This window comes from Pseudonaja textilis, chromosome 3 (assembly GCF_049901715.1).
Source record: "Pseudonaja textilis isolate UNSWEBS1 chromosome 3, rPseTex1.2, whole genome shotgun sequence".
Classification (NCBI taxonomy): Eukaryota; Metazoa; Chordata; class Lepidosauria; order Squamata; family Elapidae; genus Pseudonaja; species Pseudonaja textilis.
This window is the reverse complement of record NC_141992.1, coordinates 27,824,397-27,842,786: the sequence shown is the minus strand read 5'-3', so window position 1 is coordinate 27,842,786 and position 18,390 is coordinate 27,824,397. Positions and strand designations below refer to the sequence as shown.

Below are 18,390 nucleotides of genomic sequence, written 5' to 3'. Positions count from 1 at the left end.
TATTTTTGCCATAAGGTCATTTTTACAGAACTACTGTATCACATTTAAATATAAAGGTCATTTTTAAAAAAAAAACCTGCTTAAGCAGCTGAGGTATTTAATAGCATAATCTCTTGTAAGATTTTCCAATAGCTGGATTTATATTTTAAAAAATGCTAACCTAAGGTTTACTGAACCATGGTTTACTGAATTTTCCCAACTGTCTGCGTTTTATAAAATCCATAAAGAAGTACTTAGTAAGAGAACTTAGTAAGTTCCCCTGTGAGCCCTACTAAAAGAAAACTTGTATTAACATATTTATTTAAAGTACAAACGAAGTCTGAATCTCAATAGATCTATAATACCTCTTAATATTGTTCTTCAGTCTTCCCTAATAAGTTAGCTTTCAAACATGCTGAAAGCCCCATAAACACCAGCTTGTACAAATGTATTCGCTAATCAAAAACAGATCCTATTTCCAACATTAAATTGGGGGGAGGGATGTATTATATTTTATTCAACGGTTTTCTAGTTCAGGTTGTCGAGTGTTGTTCATTTATATATGCAATTCGAAATCCCGCTATTTCAATAAAGATAAGTTTTTGGACGAATGTGTTCCCACGTGCACCGACCCAACAAAGTGGCAAACCAATCCTAAAATGTTTTTTCTTAACCTCAGGAACTTTAACATGCTGGTTGGGGGGAATTCTGGGAATTGAAATCCACATATCTTAGAGCTTGGGGTTAAGAAACTCATCTAAAGAAACGGAAGCGGAGCCGGCGATGCGCGCGGGTTTAATACTGGTCTCCATGGTGATTTCTCTCGGGAACGGAACACTCCTTTAGAAGCCTTTGTTTCGATTCGGAGAAAAGACGGGGAGGGACCTGACGGACGGCAAGCTTTTCTTCGCGCCATGGAGGCAGTCGGAGGGGTATTCCCGTTCCGCGACGTCCGCTGGGACCCGGACCCGATGCTGGAAGCTCACCCGGCGGTGCGGATGCCGGTTCCGGTTCCTCTGGTACTGGATAACGGTTCGTTCCAGATGCGTTTGGGCTGGGCCTGCCCGGAAGCTGCTGTGCCTGGCGAGCCCTTGCTCCAATTCCGCTCCTTAGTTGCTCGAAGCCGTGGTGCTCGCGGCGGCGCTGGCCCGGAAACCCAGGTGGGTAACGATGTGGGCAGCCCCGAGCCCCTCCGATGGCTCCTCCGCTCGCCTTTTGACCGCAACGTGCCCGTTCAGATGGAGTTGCAGGAACAGCTCTTTGATCACGGCTTCCAGCGCCTGGGCGTCTCCTCGCAGGTAAGGAAGGCAGACGTTTGTATGCCTGTTGGGTATTATTGGATCTTCAGCCGCGACAGATGAAAAGGTTTCAGCCAGTTTGGACTCCCGGCGCAGTTGTTATACGGCAAGGAGGTCCAAACTTAGCCACTTTTAAGACTTGTGGACTTCAACTTCCAGAATTCCCCAGCCAGGCTGGCTGGAGAATTCTGGGAGTTGAAGTCCATATGTGTTAAAATGGCCAGGTTTGAAGACCCCTGTTATAATGCTAACAGCAACTGCTGGCCTAGATTTGCCAGGATGTAAAGCAAATGGATTCAGTGGTGACATTTGCACCAAAGGTTTCTCAGATTCAACAAAATTTTCTGCATAGGGACCAAACATTGCCTCCTTAACTGATGTTCAGTAGAATTCATACCGCAGTGCCTATAAGTCCAGTAAGCTGGAACACATAAATTAGTAGCTTGGATTAGAACAATATCCTGAAACAAAACAAATCCAATGTTCTTCCAAACACATTGGGAGAAGGTACCCTAATGTAAGACTTCTTCTTCAGGAGTATGGAATGTGTAGATAACAAAAGCAGAAATATAGAAGTGGGCTCAGCCCGACAGATATGAAGGACTAGAGTGCATTAGGTATGTTCTCCACCTTGTATTATATACTGGTATATTTTTTAAAAAGCATAATTATCTTGTAAATGTATGGAGCATCTTTTGCATATTTGGCGCACATATAACATTACATTTGCAAGGATTAAATGAAAAATAATGCCCCCGTCTCCAAAATTTCAATTTAAATAGGACATTTTAATAAATAAGGGAAAATAATTCTTGAAATGAGCTGATTTGGTTTAATAGTTAATGCATCAGGCTAAGAAGTGGAAGACCATGAATTCAAGTCCCGCCTTAGCTTATGAAAGTCATTTGGGTAATTTTGGGTCAATCACTTCTTGTGGATAAAATAGGAGGAGGAAAGTCTTGGATATGTTTACTGTTTTTAGATATTTGTAAAAATAATAAAGGTGAGATACAAATATATAAATAATAAATTAACTCTTTTGTAACCTGCATATACTTTTCCACATAACCACCACCATTCGTTAGGCACTTTGGGAACAATGGACAAATTTCTTAAAGCTGTTATTGAAGAACTCCACACTAATCCTGACAGTTCTTTTCTGTCTCTTCATTTGAGTCAGACACCCATTGAGATATTATTCCTTCCCTTTTTATAAAAAGGTGGAAGTTGCATGGCACCAAATCTGGACTGGCGAATTGTATTAAACAGGAAGATCAACTTTACAATTATTATTATTCCTATCTTTTGTATAGTTGGTCAACTCAAGCAGCAAACATACCCTAACATTCCTGCCTTCTATTTCCTCACAACAACCCTGTGGGGTAGATTGGGATGAGAAAGTGTGATTGGCTCAAAGTCTCCTAGATTCTAGGCCAGCACCTTAACCATCAATACATGGCTCTTGAGTGGTTTTTGGGGTGTGAGACTTGACATTGACATAACTTCTTATGCTTCTGAATTGTTTCTAAGTGTTGCAATGTAGCACTCCAAGTTAATAGTGGTGCCAGCTTCATCATGTGCTTAATACCATCTATATTCCAAACACCAGTACCTGACTTTTCCTGCTGCAATCTGGATTTTGTTTTGTTTTTTCCTCAAAGATAAAACTTTATGATGATTTTCCAGAAACTGACATTTTATTTCTGGTCATCACAATAGGCTCATGTGGTAACAGCATAGGTGTTACAGTGCTGTGAAGAAATTCTTTACCTTTATTTTCATAACATGACAACTGTTGACAGCTGTTGAAGGTTTTATCTATGCTGTCAGCATGTAAAAAACCCTCTTGCATGAACTTTGTTATTGAAAAATGTCAAGAATGTGACACACGTTTCTGGAAAATGCCAAACTTGACAACAATTTGGGTGATTCATTGGCTGCCCTTTAATTAGTTCATCAACTTTTCTCATTTATAACAGGATGATTGGTGCCACAGATTGTCCACTTTATTTTTGGTCACATAAACCAGCTCTTCACCATCTTTACATGTTTTTGTTCCAGTGATACATAGTACTGATGCTAACATTTAGTACCATAAACAACCTGCATTCATGTTGAACTTCATTTGGAGGGACTCCACCAGCAGTCAAAAATTGAATCAGGGCATTGCTTAAAGTGCAGTGATTATTTCTGTCTCATGAACAGCAGCAATAGTCTTTTCTCACACTTCCCCCCAACTAAAATGAAAGAAGAGATGCTAAAGGATGTGTCAGAGCTTCTAGTACATCATTGTGGCCATCTGTTGGCAACATGTAACACTGGAGTCATTTGTTTCATTCATCCTTTGTCTTACAACACTGGTCTGCAAGAATAAGGTAAACCATTATGGTGTTAAATGCTTGGAATTGTTTGCCACACTAGAATGAGTAACCCTGGCATTACTATTCATTTGTATTTTAAAAAATGGGGGGGCGGGGAGTATTTTGTGCCTAAGAGAAGGGAGAAGGAATGATACCACAAATTACATGGAAGATGCCGGATTGTCAATCTTTGTTGTTTGACACTTTCAAATCATAAAAAGGCTTTTTCCCTTTTGGTATATATTTAATATTTTTACAGAGAGCTCAAGTGCATATTGTTATCCTAGTACCTGAACTCTGAAATCCATATTACTTTGTAAAAAAATAAAAGTAATACCTGAGCCTTGGGCAAAGAATGTGCTCTCAAAAAGTTGGAATGAGTTTAGAATTATATTATGCATGAATTTCCCCTGGTGATTAAATTAATGGAAACATGCAAATACCAAGTCTGCAAAAATGCTTTCTACATGGCTAATCTGTAGAATAAATTAGCCGTTTCAGTTCCTTTGTAGGAAAAAGTTCAATTATGAAACATTGCTATTTCCAAGAAAGAGTACATTATCCAAATATCAGAACAGCATAATTCTTGTTTTGTAAGTGTTGTACATATAACAGGCACTTGAGCTTTTTTGGTGAATGGTGAAAATCTGTGGTATGCAGATTATGCTTCTTAAAAAATCCTTCTGTATTCATTATGCACATATACACATTTTCGTTTGCATATCTGTGGAAGAACACATAAGTAATACTGATCAAAAATACCATGTGTTGGGGGTTATGTCCTTAGATGTAAAATTAAATTTTTAAGTGCTGTATTTGTAGGAATTTGTAATAAATATCAGTGACCTCAACATTGTGATATATGCATCATAAAATTTGATGTCTCATGTCATTTGATGAAGTTACAATCATTTCATCTCCCTTCACTGTCCCTATGTATGAGCATTACATTGATCTTCTTAATCTGTCTTGTTGAGGATTCACAGATTATTACTTCTTGTCTTATTTTTGTTTTAGGGCTGTGTTGACCATCCAATTGTGATAACAGAGGCTGTTTGCAACCCTCTCTATTCAAGGCAAATGATGTCAGAGCTCCTGTTTGAATGTTACCAGGTTCCAAAGGTTTCTTATGGTGTGGACAGCTTGTACAGTTTCTATCATAACAAAAGGCAAGGCTGGCCTTGCAGTGGTCTCATTGTTTCTTCTGGATACCAGTGTACTCATATTTTACCAGTCTTAGATGGCAGGTGAGTTATTTCCTGTTTACCAATAGAATGTAATTTTTCATAAATTACTGAATAATTACCCTTTTTGTGGTGTGTACAATTTAAACTTCTGACCTAGGTTTTGGGAAGTAGGTGCCTTGATAAATAACTTGGACAGAAGCCTGACTCTGTCCTCCTGAATTCTTTCACTGATTTTTGATAGAATTAGTTAAGATGCTTTCCATTACTATATTCTTCATTGGGAATTGGGTGCACATATTTGAGTGTGAGATCAGTTCTTTTTCTAATGATTTTTTTTGTTCTTTTTCAGCTTTAACACATATTAATCTTAACTTTAACAGTATTGTGTCATCATTATTATACAAATTATTCTACACATCTCATACAAATGTCTGCATTGATACATCTTTACATACAATCATTTACTTTTATGTATAATTTTCTTATTACCTTTATCTTTATTTCTATTATTCAGCCAATTATACCAATTATCCCAAATTTCATAATACTCCGACTCTTCTTTCTCCTTAAGTTTTAATGTCAATTTGTCCATTTCAGCACAGTCTAGTATATTTTCAATTATTAATTCCTCACCAGGCAAATTATTTTGTTTCCAACATTGTGCGTATATTATTCTTGAAGCTGTCAGAATGTGTATAATTCCCTATGAGATCAGTTCTATAGGAAGTGTGGAAGGCTGTGTTTTGGGAATCTTTACCTTAGTTTGTCTGTGCCAGATTTGAGAGATGTATTCGTTTTGTCTTTTTTATATATACTTCCTTTTTAATATCTACATCAAAGAACTGCAAGTTTTTCTCTTTACTACACTATATATATGGTATCAGTGTTCCAAGTAATGCACCCATTGAAAGTGGAACTCTGAGGCAGGTTGATTCCTCTAAGAACATGTTTATTGGATACATCATATTGGCATAGCAGGTGAAAACCAACTCTGAAAGTTCCCGTGGTTTTCACCAAATTAAAAGAGTAAAACTTCCCTCCTTCCAGGTGTCCAATGAATACAGCTGGTAGACTCCTCTCTTCCTTCACCAGCCACCTGTTACAATTACCTTGGTTCCCACAGGAAAACTTTATTTTGAGTATAAGCTGGGCTATCTACTTCCCCCTTCCCCTTCTTTCTCTAGCTTCGTGGCAACTGTGGACATGACATAAATGGCTACTTGAAAGGTCTTTAGAACTTGGGTTCTGATAGAGAGAATGAAATTGTTCTGTACAGCCTAATTTGTCCTCCATTTTTATGAATTGTTAGGTTAGATGCACGAAACTGTAAGCGAATAAATCTTGGAGGAGGCCAAGCGGCCCTTTATCTCCAGCGTCTCCTGCAATTGAAATATCCAGGGCATTTTGGTGCCATCACGCTTAGCCGTGTGGAAGAAATACTCCATGAGCACAGCTATATCGCGGAAGATTATAAAGAAGGTAAGGCATTGCTGTCAAAAGTTACCACGCAGCTTTATTTCCTTTGTGTCATCTGATTTTTAAATTTTTTTAAAATAGAGTCAATTTTATATTACTAAAGAGATAGGAAATTATCTAAAATTGCTTTGACCTGGTTTGCAAATCTAAATAAGGCATTAGGACATATGTAATTATTACAGCATCCAAAACTTACATTATTTTAGTTTAAGTGTAACAAACAATAGTTTGTTAGAACTAAATAGTAGCACTAGTTTTTCACAAAAAGCCAATATCCTCTTAATAAAAAGAAGATAGAAATGTGTTGTAGCCAGGAGTCTCCTGAACTTACTGGGAGAACACAGTTGGTTTTGGTTGGAGTTAGCATGCTGTTAAATCAGCCACAGTGGCTTATTCGAAAAAACACAGCTAAATAAATGATATCTTAATATAAATGCAGCCAGTATATTTTCAGTGAACAGGATGAAATAACCACAGCCTTATCTAAAGAACACAAATCTTTTAATATGCTTTGATTTCACGTATCTGGAATTATTGGAACAAACTCTGTGTATGGTTCTTCAATCCAGGAAGTTCAGCAAATAGGGTGTAGCAGCTAAATACATATTCTTGGTTAAATCAACAAATATGTTTAGAGTGAACAGAGAGATGATAAATGAGTTCACTGAAAAATTCTGTTTGCACTGTAAAAATAGACACCAATATAGTGCATGTTTGTCTATGTTATTGAGATTTTATACTTTAAGAATAAGCACAAAACCAAATGATTAATATAGTAATATAAGGATTGGGTAGATTGCTTCATTTTTTATATTTTTGTTTAACTTACTGTATATCATGATTTGATATATTCTCTTATATTGTAAAATGTACAATATGAAAAATTGTAAAACAACAAAATTACAGAAATTTGTTGAAAACTGGAATTTAAGCTGAGCTTAATTAATTTTAAATGTTGATTTTGGTGAATGTACTGTAATTATGCTACCAATTGGATATAAGATACCTTGCCCACACTAAAATCCATTTGAACTCTATTTTTGGCTTTCTTGGAAAGCTGTTAAAACATGGCAGTTCTGACAAGTCCCTAGAGATCAACTGCTGCACTTTTCTGTCATCGGTTTAGCAGCATGTTTTAAAATTTGAATTGCTATTTTATCAGTGTAATGCTGTTTATTTATGATGTCGGTCATCTATGGTTTAGGTTTGTGAACTGCCCAGAAATGTGCAACTACATCAGTAATAAAATAAAGCACAGTGGGCTAGATCCGTATTTAATTCCCTTGAAATCAACAGAAGAACCAAATTATAATCTGTTTATTTGAGATCTAAGAAGAACCAGATAGTTAGATCCTAAACTGTTGAAGTTGAATATATCATGCAATCTGACTCAATAGTTGGCTTTATAAAGGCCATTTAATAAAGAAAATGAGAAGAGTTGCTTCCCCAATTTTTTATCATACTGATTGTTTAAGTTTCATTAATGCATGCTGGTTGCCTTTTCTGGTCTCTTGGTTTGCACTGGACTTTTCTCAGAAAATGTTATTTTTCCTTGCAGTTTCTGTTCTCTAATTTCTGTTTTCTGGCATCAGATAAATACAGTTTCTTGTTTTTCTTTGCTCATATAGATTAGTGCAATAACATAAAAGTCATGTAGGTTTTCTCACAGCAGGCTTTTTGTTTATTAAATATCGGGTAGACATTAATTCTCTCTCTCCTGTCACCCTCTCCCCCACCAAAAAAATATCCTACATTGCTTTTTCTTAATTTCCCAGGGCATTCGAATAGGAGTTTATTGAGCAAATATTATTACTATGATTTTTTCTGAGCAAAAATCATTACTGTGATTTGAACAGAGATGCAAAAGTGGCGATCACCTGAATACTATGAGAACAATGTGCATAAGATGCAGTTGCCTTTTTCAAATAAGCTCCTCGGGAGTACTATCACGTCTGAGGAGAAGCAAGAGCGACGGCAGCAACAACTTCGACGGCTTCAGGAACTTAATGCTCGCCGTCGAGAAGAAAAGCTTCAGCTAGATCAAGAGAGACTGGAGAGGCTTCTTTATGTTCAGGTAACTTCATGCACTGCTGGAGTTGTAGTTTTAGTTTGGAGGAAGTGAAAAATAAGCTGAGGGAGGATTATTCTTGGAATTGTATTCTCAGAGAAATATTTGTTCTCAGAGGGTCGTTTTCATATTTCAGTGAAGGAATTAAAGATGTTAATCAATTGCCAGCAAATAACAAGTCACTTATTTAAGAATCAATTTGTTTCTCTTTTCCAAACAGCAGGTGCAATTTTCTGCAGGAATTCCCTTAGTTATAATAGAAAATAGACTGTGAAGGCTAGTGGTTTGTAGCAGGTTAACAATAAAAATAGATTCTTTTTAATGCTTTCTTTTGTAGGAATTGCTAGAAGATGGTCAGGTGGATCAGTTTCACAAAGCTTTGGTGGAACTGAACATGGACTCCGCTGAGGAACTGCAGTCTTATATCCACAAGCTAAGTTTGGCCATTGAGCAAACTAAGCAGAAAATCCTCCAGGCAGAAGTTAGTGTTGAAGTGGATGTTGTGGACAGCAAGCCAGAGGTATTATTAACAGGAATCAATATTTGGGAAACAGTTTCAAGATTTCGTTCTCTTGGTTGTACTGCAACTTCACACAAGTGTACACATTTCTCTCTCCTATTTTGTTTTGCTATCTTTAATTCTGTCCTTAAATCATTTTCAGCATGACAAGATGATGATACTCAATAACATTTTTCTGAAAAACAAATGTATTCCAGTAGGCTTAGAGACTTTTTTGGGGGTGGGGAGAGAGTTCTGAGGAAATTGTAAAGGGGGAAATGTCCTTTCCTTAAATAACCAACCAAAAAGAAGCTCATGAAGATTGAACAGACTTATGTAGTACTGAATGCAAGCTGGAAAAATATAAGCAACACGAGTTTAAACTTTCATGTTTTCTAATCCCAATTCCTATCAGTCCTATCTATTTACACAACTTTGTCTAAGCATACTTGAGAAACACTGATTTATTCACAGATTAAATAAAGTATATTTAAGGCCAAAGGGTCAGAAGAGAAAGCCTGTTTAAGTTGAAAGTGTGACAAGTTTCTCTTTTTACTATTGTTCCCCAACCACTCATGTTTCCCTATCAGAAAAAGCTCTAGATACTGAAACAGGTGCATATTAGAACATTATAGTAATGATTGAGGAAATGGGAACAAAATAGGTACATATACACTCCACTAGTTCTGAGAAATTTAGTTCAATAAGTATGCTTAGCAGAATTGCCTTCACTGAACCTTATAAAATGATCTGTATGTACAAGGATTCTTGCTAGATTTAGAATCATGCAATTGTTAGAACTATTGTGTCAAATTATGGCAAAAGGAGTAGAAAAAAGCAGGAAGTGACCATGAACATAAATGTATGTGGATATTCATGGGTAGCTAACAGCTTTGCACGCTTCATTCTGAGCCTTTATTTTTTATAGCAGCTAAATTCCTTTTTTTATTAATTGATATATAGATTTGTTTCCTTGAACATTTTTCTTACATGCTTTTTACACATCTTTGGGGGAAAAGAGTTACAATCTGAATATAATTACATCTTTCAAGAAATATGTTTTAGTGCATGCATTTTGCTTACATACAAAGGAATGTTTAATATCTATATGTATTTTTTTATTTTAAGATGTGAGGATTATTATTGTCATATTTTCCACCTTTAAAAGTAGCATAGTTGGAGTGCAATTTAAAAAGTATATTCTTGGAATGTAATTCTCCACCCCAATGTTGCATAATACCTCTGAATAGCCAACTATAGATTTAAAACCTAATCTAGTAATTAATTTTTACTTGATGATACCTTTAGTCACTACGTATGTGAACTTATACATGTTATTTCAATTTAGCAGTTGTCCTTTGGAATGATAACTTCCACAGTCACTCTATGAGAGAAATGGTTAGTTTTTAAATATGATATATAAATAAAATAAAAACTAACTGTAGTTGCTGAAATTATCAGTTTTCTCAAATTCGAATCTTTGCCAAATAATGTTTATTTACCAAAGTTGGGTTAACAGGAGTGAGGATGAAATATTTGTTAAGTTTGCTGGTGAGTTTCAAAATATAACAAGCTTGAGGCATCTTGAAAATTAGGCTAATCCTATTAGAGACTGCTTAAAATGAAATGACCACAGTTTGGAGCAGTGGTATATTGCTAGAACATCAAACTTGTCCACTTAAAATAATTGGAAATCTGAAAACCTGCTGTCAAAGGCTTTAGTGTGAACTTTATTCTGAAGGAAATAAGATTTACCTAATTTGGAAGTTTAAGAACATTTGTCTCTCTTCAAAAAAACCCAACAACATTGCTTTGGTTAATTGGTTATAACACCTTTTAAAAAATAACATATTCATCCTATCTTATGTGTTTTGTTTTTCTTGGAATAACTTTTTTCTTCCAAGATTCCTGAGCTTGATCCATTGGGCAGTGAACAATCCATGGAAGATGTAGAAAGTATTAATGATTTTGAGCCTTTATTTGCTGAGGAGCAACCTGAAGTTGAAAAACCAGTTACTACAGTACAGGTTTGTTTTTAAGTAGACACAATCTCAATTTCAGATAAATGTTTGCTTGTTTGCATTCTGAACCCAGTCAGTTAGGTTGGAAGAGATGGCTGGCATATAAGTTGAAGAGAGAGAGAAATGGGGAGGCGGGAGGAAGGAATGATAATGTTGGATAGCTTTTTTCTTCATAGTAAAGTTGGAACTGTCATAATCTAAAATTGTATAATTGACAAACTGAGATTGTGTTTGGTAAGAAATGCTTCCTGGCTTTCTAAATCCTATTAATACGAAACTGAAATTTTAGTTCTGTGTGCTGAAAATAAATTTTATTAAACTCTGAAATTTTCTTCAAAAAGAAGAAAATATATGAGTCATCTAAAAGAAGTTCTAGGTCAACCATTCTGGGAAATAAAGAGAACATTGCAAGATCACAAACAGTGTGCCTATTCTGTTAAAAGTTTGGTGTTGTGGTTAAGGTGCTTTTCTGGAAAGCAGGAAATGTGAATTCTAGGCCTTCCTTAGGCATGAAAGCCAGGTGGATGACTTTAGGGAAAAAACAAGGCAGGAGAATAGGTATGCTTGCCAGCTTGAGTTATATATAAAAAGGCAGAATAAAAATCTAATAATGGCAATAATAAAAATAATTACCGGTCATGGCTAAATAGGCTATATGCAACTACCGAATCTCATATTTAGAGATACCATAGCCAATTCTGATTGCTGTGTCTGAAAATCACTGCCATAGTTTCCTGCTCTTTGAAATTGGTACACTCAAAATCTATATTATAAGCTTTCACATAAACCTATCAGTGATTTAAAAAAAGGCACCACAAACCACCTTCAGGCTATCCTTGTTCATTTTACATCCCATCCACTGTGATGTTTGGCAATCTTAAAAGCTAAGGGCATCTTCTGACCTTCGTCTGGCCTTATTTCTGGCTCTCTCTATATATAGAGAGAGCATCACACTGTGTACACACTTGCACACAAACACATACACACACACACACACACACACACAGAGCAGTTAGAGTTTTGAAAAACTTCTGCCAGTGGAAGTTTTTAAAAGGCTAACTACATTGGAAGAGTGGTTTTCCATAGCTAACAGTTTAGTCACAGTTTAGCTCTCAATATGTAGAAGACCAAACAGCTTGAAATCTCTCCAATCTCTGCTGTGGCAGGGATGGGGTGGGGGGAAGGGATAAGCAGAACTGTTACCTCAATCACATTTATTTTTTTTAAAGCAATTCATCTGCTGCTGCTGCTGCTGCTGTTGTTGCAAGCTGTATGCAATTGAAATCAGAGCTGGAAGTGTCAGGACAGCCATGCCTTCTATAACTAGATTTAAACATGTTGGCTATGTTATGATATTGTGGATTAATATTTTTGGATCCTGGTTGACGAACATGGAAGACAAAGGGAATTTCCTGTAATAATTTAACCAAAAACAGCTGAAATGCAGAGGTGTTTGATGTGAAGGAAGTCCTGGAAAACATCCTAGTTACGTATGTGTATTCCTGCCAAAGGGAAAAGTGTCCAAATGTCAGGAAGTAGAAGCAGATATTATAAGGAAAAGAAAGCAATTCAGTGAGAAATTAGTATTATTTCTTTGTTATTTCAGTACTAATATAAATATTGTAATACTGTTATGATGCATGATTTTATTATTTTTCTCGTTCTGTTAAAAAAAATAACAATTTTGTAGGAAAAAGAAGCAAGTATTGTGCATGATCTGTTTCAGTTTCCTCTGCCCTTTTTAAATCTTTATTTCTGGCGGGAGAAGGGATCTGTCAGACAAAGAAAGACACCTGAAGGAAAATAGAGAGCAACCATAACAAGTGAATCGTTTAATTTCTTGTTTCTGGGATAGGTTGGATCTATTCTCCTCATAGGCCTTGGCCCTTCAGCAGTCTTGTTGTGATTTTTTCTGTCTGAGTAGAATCGCCTTCATTTTGCTTTTTTTAACTGCAATACTTTTAGGTCACAGCATTGCTGTTTGCATTTTACCATTTTTAGCCGTGGGTATCATGAGGCAAATGGGTTGTTCAGTTTCAGTTGAAGGGGCACAAATGTGTGCAACAGTCAGAAATTCATTAGGTGTAACTCTATCTTGAATATTGCACTGGCAGTAGCATTATTAGGTACAGTATTTTCCCTGCATGTCATCCTTACGGCTGAGGATTTTAAAGGCTGCAATTCTATTTTTTTAAATGCTGTGTAAAACTCACAGTGAATTTCTGTTTGTCACTCAGCTGTTAGCTTCTAGATGGCAAAACATAGAAGATTTCAGCTATGAAAATTTCCACTTAGACTGGTAAGCAAGGGAGAAACTAAAATCATGCAATACTAATTCTAACAATATAGATTGAAATTGCCCTTTTGCAACTTACTATTCTTCAAATGCACTGGATTCACTTTATTTCCAGCCAGAACAATGAGGGCGGAAAAAGGAACACAGCATGTGGGGGAAATACAAAAAGAAGTGAATGCAGGCCTGGCTTTTCATAACATCCCAAATGACTAGGTAGAAGGCCACAGAAGGGGACAGTTCTTGTAGGGAAGCCAAGCAGCTCGGTCCAGTGCAGTGGATCGTGTTTTCTCAAATCTCCCTTTTTTGCCATCGGGTGGAATGGCTATGAACAAGCTGCACTATAAAAGGAAAATCTGACGCAAGTGAGGGAAGGAGATAAAATACACTGGAACTTGACCAATCCAAATTTTAACTCTGATAAAGTACTTTGAGAAGAGACAGTATATTCTAAAGCAGGGTTGCTTAGATCTGGCCCCTGGGACTGGCCTGGAAATAGTAAAAAACCAGCCCACTGTGCCTCTGCCAGTGAAAATTCAGGGGGGATGGGGCACAAGCAGCCCTCCTGGGCTTTATTTTCACCTGCAGAGGGCTATCAAAACTAACTAAAACAAAACAAAAGGATAGATGTTTTCTCTTTTGCACTTGAGCATGCAAGAAGGGACAGGAAAGGAGAAAGGGAAAAAAAGAAAAAGAAGGAAAGGAACAAGGAAGGTAAAATAAGGAAAGAGGAGAAGGAAAAAGAATGAAGACAGAAGGAAAAAGAAAAAAAGGAAGGAAGGAAGGAAGATTATAATGAGAGTGAGGGAAGGTCTCAGGGAAGTCCTGCCTTAGCACTTGGCCACTACAGTTGCCCCCGACACAAGTGACATCGAGCTGGCCATGCCCACCATGACCACACCCACCTACCCGCCAAGATCAAACACAACCCTGATGCGGCCCTCAATGAAATCAAGTTTGGCGCCCCTGTTCTAAAGCATTGTTCTCCTGAATATTCATGTTTTTATAGCCCGTGTTTAATCTGGCAGAATATCATCAGCTCTTTCTTGGCACAGAGAGAATCCGAGTTCCTGAAATTGTCTTTCAGCCATCCCTAATAGGAGAAGAACAGGCTGGGCTTGCAGAAACCATGCAGTTTGTCCTGGACAGGTAAAATTACAGACTTCCTGAATTCCTAACTTAAATAGATGCACTTAAGAATATGTTTTCAGTGTTCAGAGAAAGTTGCTTTGGATGATGCAGTGAGATAACATGAAGTCAACTAGCTTTGGCTCAATTTCTTGTACAAACCCTGGCAATTGCATTCATTCAATAAATCATGGTTCCATTAATCATGGATTATAAATTAGCTAAATAAGTAGGTTTTTTTTACTTACTTGTTTTCAGAATAGCCTTCGCAGTATTTTTTAAAGAAGAGAAGATGGTTTGCATTTGCAGGTTCTGAGAAAGCCAAGTTACACATTTAGCAAAGCATTGTATGATAATATATGCTTTGTAAACTGAACAAACATGGGGCACATTGCCAAGGAAATATGTAAGAGTGGTATAGAACTATATACTTGACACCTTCAGTGACACTCTGCTCTCATGTAACTTTAGAAAATACTGTTCAGTGTTTCGCTGTCATAGCAATTGTGTTTAGAAGTCATGTTGGACTGGATTAATGCTGCATGAAAAAATGAGACATACCACAATCTCAGGCACACAGTTCTTTCAAGTAAGGAAAGCAGAAGAAGAATGGGAAAAAGTTTGAAACCTGAAGTTCACTATAACCATTTATAATTATTATTTGCCATTGTAGCTGATGAAGAAGAAAGAAATTACTTTAAAGAAGCTTTTATCATCTGGGAAGATTTTATAAATCAGGAAAAAAGTAAATAAAAAAATCAAATTTTGATTTAAAAAAATACTTGTAGGGCTAGAGCTGAGAAGCAATCTTTATAGCAAACATGGGATAAAGTACGCCTTTTTCCTGGGATCCTGCAGCTGCTGCAGAGAACAGCCACAAGGATCCTAGATCTGATTATTTCAAGGAAGTGCAATGAGTGCCATGTTGCACCCTTACATGCTCTTTAGTGTCTTTTTTATCTTCGAATTCTTAAGCATTGCACTTCACAGCTTGATACTCTGGAAATCTTTGAAGTTTAAGCCAATCTGGGTGCCCTTTTCTGTCTGAATTTTCAACAATAATCACATGGGCTTTGTATAAATGTCTGAAAAACCTAGGTTATGGAGGGTGGTTTAGCTTTTAGAGATAGGTACCGTAGATAATACTTCAGGGGAAGGGGAATATGTAAGCTATTGTTTACATACTGGAAGATTCCTGTGTCATTGTCAGACAAAAAAAGAGCCTTAAATGTTTTTAATAATAGAGTTGGTTTTTACTTGGTTTCTTTTTAGATATTCAAAAGATCAACAGGAAAAGCTTGTCCAGAATGTCTTCCTCACTGGTGGAAATGTGATGTATCCTGGAATGAAAGCTAGAATCCAGAAAGAATTACTTGAAATGAGGCCATTCCAATCATCCTTTCAGGTAGAGTATTGTCTTTGCCAATTGAAGGGGAAAATCCAAAAGTTTTATATAGTGAAATATTCAGCATTCCATCATCAGGTTATATTCAGATTTTGTGTGTTATTTATCCGGGATGGCAATGAAGATGCATATTGGGAAGAGGTGAAGGCTCTGGTGGACTGGTGCACTAAAAGTAACCTGGTTCTAAATGTTAATAAAACAAAGGAGATCATTGTAGATTTTAGAAAGAATCAGCATGGTCATACTCCATTCAGTATCAAGGATGCAGCTGTAAAGGTGGTCAACTGTATTAAGTATCTAGGAATGCAGATAAGTAACAATCTGAGCTGATCTCTCCACATCATCCCGAAGTGAAGCAAGTGAAGTAAAGCATTTAAACTAGCATCTGCATTTCCTGTTGGATGAAGAGAGCACATCTTTCTCCTTCTGTCCTAGCCACTTTTTACAGAAGCACGATTGAGAGCATTTTAACAAACTACGCCACTGTTTGGTATGGTGGTTGCAGTGCTTCAGATAGAAAGTCCATTCAAAGGACAGCCAAGAAGATTATAGGAAGCTCACTTCCTGTCATTTAGGATACTGCATATAAGCACTATGTACTTAGAGCTCAAAGCATTGTCAGAGACTCCATAGACCCACTTCGTGGTTTGTTTCGGTTGCTCTCTCTGGAAGGGGATTCTGTAACAGCTTTATTTCCTATGTCATCCATCTGGTAAACTCGCAAGATTTGTTTCTCTCACCATATACATGTATACATCCAAACTAAACTGTGTTGTTTCACAGTTTCATTTAATACATGTGGATATATGCATAATTTTGTTTTTATTTATTTTGTCATGTTTATGTAGTGTATATTAAAGGAGGGAGACCCTTTGAGAACTGTATGCAACACAATTTCATTTTAATGTATGCCGATTAGTATACATTCAAAGTGACAATAAAGCTATTCTAAGGCAAGCCATCAATCAATCTCATCAAGATGTGACTCTAGGCTACTATTAATACAGCTACTGGGAGTAGATTTCCTAAAAGAATTCTGTTTGCTACCTAAGGAAAACAGATGGACCTTTGATTTTATGCAACAAGATTATTTTATTTTCAGGTTTGAAAATACTTGCTTTTAAATATATCATAGTTTCCTATTTATCACTGTGCATACAGAAACTGACAAGTACAGAAATAATAAAAATGCAATCATAAATGATAGAATGTTAAAAAATAAAAGCCATAGAAACCTGTTATATTTTCAGGAACCTAAGCTCATATTTCAGAAGGAAAAATAATCCATAAAAATACCCGATAAGAGGAGGGTCTCATAGTCACCTTCCTAGGAAAGTGAAGACTTAAAGAGCCGAATTCGTTCTCATGAGAACCTATCTGTCCCGTCCAACTTCATCTTAAGAAGCAGGCATTTCATGCAAGAAAAGACAATTCTTGAAATTATTTCTACCAAATAATTTTGCTAATAAATTTTGTCTATGGTGTGATATTCTTGTTGCCATGCAGGTGCACCTTGCTTCTAATCCTGTTCTTGATGCATGGTATGGAGCTCGGGACTGGGCACTGGAGTACATGAACCGTGAAGAAGGCTGGATAATTAGGAAAGATTATGAAGAGAAAGGTGGAGAATACCTTAAGGAACACTGTGCTTCCAATGTCTATGTGCCTATCCGTCTCCCAAAGCAGGCTCCACGGACTGCTGAAATGTCAGCATCAAGTAAAGTGCCAGGGACTGCCACAAACAGCATCTCTGAGCAAACGTGATGGGTATATTATTTTTGGATGAAGGTGGTGGTTCTCCAGAACTACAAGACAGTCTACAGAATTGGATGTGCGTTTCAAAGACATGTATTGGGCATCTCAGTCAAGGTACTTCTATGTCTAAAAAAAGCAGCTATACTTTTTTTTTTCTATAGCAGAAAATGTTGGGTGTCCTATGTTTGTGGTTGCCATGGGAAAAAAGGACTCCAGGTACATCAGTTCTTGGTGTAAAAGAAACAAAATAAATATTTCAGAGAAAATGCTTATTAGCTTAATTGAATCAAACATATAATGTGTTTTCTATTAATAAATTGTTGCCAAGGCTGTTGGTAACATCAGTATCTTGTCTTGGGTTTATTTCATTTGATTGTTAATATGTCAGCATAATATTTTCCAGAGAGAAAGTAATAGACTGAGTTTCAGGAAGAACAAAGTATTCTCAAAGAATACACAAAACTGCAGCACTGGCAATGTTAGTCCACAAGAGGGAGCATTATCATAAGAAACGTTAGGAAGAACATAACCCAATCAAAATTACAGTTTTCATGGATGTGGAATGTTATAAATGTCTAGCTATTGGTTTTAACATTTAGGAGATTTTTATTGAATTGGCATCATAATGAATCATAATAATCATTCTTATTCAAAAAGCAGTTTAAACATGCTTCAAGTAAGGCTCCACTCTTGGTAGCCATGTGTTTTCAGCAAAGATTTGTTCTACTAATATCCATTGTGAGTGGGAACTTCAGCTATGGCAGCATTCAGTGAGTTGAATCCAGTTGTACTGGGTTTACAAATTCCAGCATATCCAGCCAAGGATTTCAAATGTATCACTTTAATTAAAGGAAAGTTGAGGCAATAATGGATCTGAGTATAGACTAATTGCTTATAGATTGTTTGTTTACTCTTTTTTAC

General features: G+C 36.6%; 1 protein-coding gene across 1 annotated transcript; it reads left to right on the top strand.

Moving 5' to 3' along the window:
* The first annotated feature begins 689 nt into the window (after positions 1-689).
* Positions 690-17,813, top strand: ACTR5 (actin related protein 5). Its single transcript, XM_026697598.2, has 9 exons — positions 690-1,277; positions 4,655-4,884; positions 6,134-6,303; positions 8,157-8,374; positions 8,706-8,888; positions 10,772-10,894; positions 14,191-14,330; positions 15,582-15,714; positions 17,221-17,813. The coding sequence occupies exons 1-9, from the start codon at positions 894-896 to the stop codon at positions 17,476-17,478; spliced, it is 1,839 nt and encodes a 612-aa protein (XP_026553383.1). The 5' UTR covers positions 690-893; the 3' UTR covers positions 17,479-17,813.
* Positions 17,814-18,390: the final 577 nt, after the last annotated feature.

Coding starts and splice junctions, on each gene's coding strand:
- ACTR5 (XM_026697598.2), top strand. CDS start 894: ATGGAGGCAGTCGGAGGGGTATTCCCGTTCCGCGACGTCCGCTGGGAC. Junction 6,304..8,156: donor CGCGGAAGATTATAAAGAAG/GTAAGGCATTGC, acceptor TGATTTGAACAG/AGATGCAAAAGTGGCGATCA. Junction 10,895..14,190: donor AACCAGTTACTACAGTACAG/GTTTGTTTTTAA, acceptor ATGTTTTTATAG/CCCGTGTTTAATCTGGCAGA.